The 4,611-nt window shown below is 35.0% G+C and overlaps 1 protein-coding gene across 1 annotated transcript; it reads left to right on the top strand.

Moving 5' to 3' along the window:
* Nucleotides 1–380: 380 nt before the first annotated feature.
* Nucleotides 381–3,252, top strand: LOC141610808 (caffeic acid 3-O-methyltransferase-like). The gene is made up of 4 exons (XM_074429069.1): nt 381–1,255; nt 2,127–2,437; nt 2,534–2,598; nt 2,745–3,252. Exons 1-4 carry the CDS (start codon nt 861–863, stop codon nt 3,051–3,053), a joined length of 1,080 nt encoding a protein of 359 aa, XP_074285170.1. The 5' UTR covers nt 381–860; the 3' UTR covers nt 3,054–3,252.
* Nucleotides 3,253–4,611: the final 1,359 nt, after the last annotated feature.

Below are 4,611 nucleotides of genomic sequence, written 5' to 3'. Positions count from 1 at the left end.
TATAGTCATATTCATATCCGTTTGTATTTGTTTTATTCATATTCTATTCTTATTCCCGTTCTATTTTTTTATCCATCAATTTTCTTATATAGCTAGAAAATTAAAGTTTTTTTAATTGAAATTAGGGTAATGAATATATAATCAGTCCTAAATAATTAAAATGATCTAGAATTTATATAAATTTGGGGTTTATATCCACTAGGGACTAGGGTGCTAAATATGTGATGGTTCTATCATCCATATTCCACCTTGAATTCACACAAAATTCACCATCCATAATCAATCCATTTTATGTAGGATGGATGGATATTTACAAGGTAAGGGTGTTACTGTCACCTCTAAGACTATAGTCATGTTATATATTAAAGATTTAATCCCTCTATCATGTATATAGTGTCTTCATTTACGTAAAGGTCATACTTAAGTTGATGAAATATCACTGTTATTCCTTGACTTTAAAAAATGTGTACAAGTTCCGAAGTACACCTGCCATCATGTTAATCAAATAGGGATACCGTAGAAGTTTGCTTTTTAATTTTTATTTAACGTACTCGATAGAGGATAGAGGAAAAAAAGACAATTATTTTACGAGTATCTACCAGAAACATAATGAGGGTCATAGGATGGAGAATTTCTTAACCCAAAAACTATCCTGAAAAGAAAATGTGAAGTCACTTGCGCATTCCAAAATATAATACGTCAAGTAATTTACTTAGGAGTGAATACTATTGTGAATAGACTTTAATTAATGCAATTAGTTTCTTAGTGAAAGAACCTTCTATATATAGCTTGAAAAACCTTGAATATTTCTCAGGAGCTTACAGCTGCAAAAATCATATACTGTATTATTTCTCTGTCAAATGGACTCATATTGGAACTTGGGGAAAGAGGAGGAGGAAATAGCAGCCTCATTTGCCTTTTCTTTAGCTAGTGATTTTACAAGGTGGGAGGTGCTAAAAGTAGTTATTGATCTTCAAGTGTTTGAGATCATTAAAGAACGTGGGCCTGGAGCTTGTTTGTCAGTAGCTGAGATTGTCGCCAAGCTGCCCACCACTAACATAGAGGCTGCCCAGTCTTACCTCGGCCGCATGCTTGACATCTTGGTCAGCAACTCTATCCTCACCCTCTCCTTAGGCAGAGTTGAGAAGCGTTATGGGCTTGCACCTGTCTGTAAATTTTTCATGCCGAATGAGGATGGTGTTTCTTTTTCCGCTTTCATGAATACCACCTTTCGTAGTAGTGTGAATGACAGCTTGTAAGCAACTTATTATACTCTTCCAATCATGTAAAACATGACCCTTAATGGAAATTCCCAGAAATTCTCCATAGTGTATATAGTTTAACTTGGTTGAAAATGATTGAACATGATATGAGATCTCTCGGGATTAAAGAGGGTATGGTGACGGAGAGAGCACAATGGAGGGATATGATATATGTGGATTTTTAGTATATATTCTTATTTAAACTATTTATCATTTTTATTTTAATTTTAAAAATTATTTGTTTAATTTTGAGATTTATCAAATGTTTTACCTAAAAACTTCTTATATAATCATACTCTGTTTACTTTTAAGATTTTCTGAAACATTAATTTTACTTCTTCAAAACTATTGTCATTAATTTGTATTTTTTAACTAAATTCTTAAGCTTTTATAAAAGAAAACTGAGTTTTTGATTTTCAAACCTATATGTTTAACTTGACGTTTTTATCATGCTTTGCTTCCCATTTGCTTTTCACTCTTCTTTTTCTATCTTTTTCATTTTGAGTTGTGCGATCGCCCATGGACGTTTTTAAAGGATGATTCCTGTCAGCCGACCCAAATCATTTTGGGATTAAGGATCTGTTGTTGCTTTGCTGCTGTTGTTGTTGTACATAGTTTAAGTGTTTAACTTGGTAGTCATAAGATGTCAACTTCGACCAATTTTATCCAGCAATAATTCATTTTCTAAAACATTTTTGGTGATAATATGAACAAAGATTTTGCGGAATTACTCCATTGCTTCCCTTATTCTTGATCATAGTTATTCAACCCTGTTGTTGTATAGTGGTTTTAAGCTACAACCATTCCAAATAGAGATACTTTTTCATCTTGACGAATGACGAGCCAGGTGTTTTTATATTGCAGACGCTGCTTGAAATATGCAGTTCTTGAAGGATCAGTACCGTTCACAAAAGCATTGGGTATGCCTTACTACGAGTACATGGGAAAACATCCTGAGTTTCAGATTCTTTTTAGTAAGGCAATGTCAGATCTCTCTACACTTGTTATGCGTGGAATTCTCAAGAATTATAAAGGGTTTGAAGGGCTACCATCTTTGGTTGATGTGGGTGGCAACACCGGAGCTACGCTTGGCATGATTTGCTCTAAATACCCACAAATTAAAGGCATTAATTTTGATCAGCCTCACTTCATTGCAGATGCGCCTTCTTATCCCGGTAACTTTAATCAATTAAATTATTTATATTTCAATGTGCTTCCGATTCTCGACACTTGGCTTGTTTTTATCACATTATTTGTGTGTGTATATATAGGTGTGGAACATGTAGGTGGGAGCATGTTTGTCAATATTCCCAAAGGTGATGCTATTTTCCTCAAGGTAAGAATGTTAGATGGAGTTCAATAAAATGGTGGCTTAATAGTTGATGGAAAATCGCCTCTAATATGATTTTTAATGTTTGAAATACAGTGCATCTGTCATAATCTTTTTTTTTTTTTTTTTTTTTTTTTTTTTTTTTTTGACAGCACGTCTGTCATAATCTTAATGATGAAGAATGCATAAAGATCCTAAAGAATTGCTATGATGCCTTGCCTGAGGATCATGGCAAAGTTATAGTATGTGAATATCTTCTTCCCGATCCACATGAATCGACAACAAATATAGCTGCGCGTTTGGTCCTACAAGTCGATGCTATTATAATGTGTCTGATAGGAGGGAAAGAGAGGTCCAAAGTCGAATACGAGGCATTAGCATTCAAAGCCGGGTTTCAAGCCTTCCAAGTTGTTTGCTCTGCTTATAATGTTTATGTCATGGAGTTCCTGAAGAAAATTTAGGCCGAGGGCTTTCAGTGAGATTGAGGTCCAAGCAAGTCGTCGTTTGATTGTAACCTGAATAAATAGCACTCTTTCCTGAAGTCCAGACCTATGGTTGTTTGGTTGGAATAAGAATATGACTTCCAATATATGTAGGAAGTGCAAGTTTCACATTAAACCAAACAAGAAGCAATTTAACATTCATCATGAACTTTTAGACTATTAATTTTTCCCAATATATGTGGATCTCACATAATTTGTCCCAATTGGTTGGGTGAAACTAGATTTGGCATGTAGGTTATTCAATGTGGTTTCGACTTTCGACTGGGGTTTAGTAGGTTCGATTTTATTCGGGTTGACCTTAGTTTTGGTTTTAGCTCGATTTCAATGTCTCATTTCGGTTACCCACTTTTATTGATTTGTGCTTTTTTGAGTCGGGTTAAGTTCAGTTTATTTGAGTTTTTAGTGATAATTTTCATGAGCTTAGGGTTAAAAATTGGGCCAATGTTCCTTATACTTCAAAGTAACATTAATAAATAAAGAATCAATGAAAAAACTCTAAATTGAGAGTATATTTATGAGAATAAATATTTCAAAATTGAGTAGATAGGGGATGATCTGCACTACAAATCTTTGATATCGGTGATAAAATTATTTACTAATGAATTATGGTTTTTTTTTTTGTTAGAAACTAATTTTTATTTCTTGGCTTTCTACTACCTTTTATTTTTTCTTTTTACAAAAGGCTAAAATCCACTTCCGGCGATAAAAAGTCAATTGTTCGGCATTGACTTGCTCTTTTCTCCCCTTTTTCTTATTTATAACCCAGATTTTTCCCTCTGCTCACCCAATAAAATCTGAAACGGCTAATCTCCATACCTAGTACCCTATCAAACGTCTCTTCCAAGCGATAAAAATGCATCAACCATCTCAATAATCCTCTTCATCTCCGTCGTAAGACTCGTAACCTTCAGAGCATCCGCAAAGGTGTAGAACTACCTCCCCATATGCACTTTTTCTCCTCATATGAGGAACCTCACTAATGCACCAACCTCCCCATAATTTGAGGTTCCACCATTAATAGAGAGGGTTTCCAAAAAAAAGCAAGGGTAAATTATGTTCTTTTTGGGGAGGTTCCCAATTTTTTATAGGTAAATAGGGAACCCCATTGTTGCATAAATGTGGTTATAGATTGGGGAGGGTAGATGGAAAAATTAGTGGGAAATGAGGTGGACGAATAAGAAAAAGAGAGATAAAATATGGGGAACCCCATTGTTGCGGATGCTCTCACTGCCACCAATGCCACATGTCAAGGGGCGCTTCAGAAGTTACCCTATTATTCAAGGGGAGCTTCAGAAGTTACCCTATTTAATTTCAGCCCCAAATAATAATTATTTAAATATTTTTAACGAGTCTCCAATTTCCGCCCAAGACTGGTTTGTCGCACACTGGCAACCTCAAATGTCCTGTGTTGCTCCTCAAATTTTGCGAGGCCGCTTTGTCTGAACCGAGAATCATCCGTGTGATTTACGGACATTTTTGTTCTGGGACCTTAGAATCCAGAAAAACGTGAATTATA

The sequence above is a fragment of the Silene latifolia genome, chromosome 11, assembly GCF_048544455.1.
Source record: "Silene latifolia isolate original U9 population chromosome 11, ASM4854445v1, whole genome shotgun sequence".
Classification (NCBI taxonomy): Eukaryota; Viridiplantae; Streptophyta; class Magnoliopsida; order Caryophyllales; family Caryophyllaceae; genus Silene; species Silene latifolia.
This window is presented reverse-complemented; position numbering and strand designations above follow the sequence as displayed.

What these genes read in the sequence shown, in the direction of transcription:
- LOC141610808 (XM_074429069.1), top strand. Translation starts at nt 861, where the DNA reads ATGGACTCATATTGGAACTTGGGGAAAGAGGAGGAGGAAATAGCAGCC. An exon ending in AGTAGTGTGAATGACAGCTT is followed by an intron (nt 1,256 to 2,126) that starts GTAAGCAACTTA and finishes TTTATATTGCAG; the next exon opens with ACGCTGCTTGAAATATGCAG. An exon ending in GTGATGCTATTTTCCTCAAG is followed by an intron (nt 2,599 to 2,744) that starts GTAAGAATGTTA and finishes TTTTTTTGACAG; the next exon opens with CACGTCTGTCATAATCTTAA.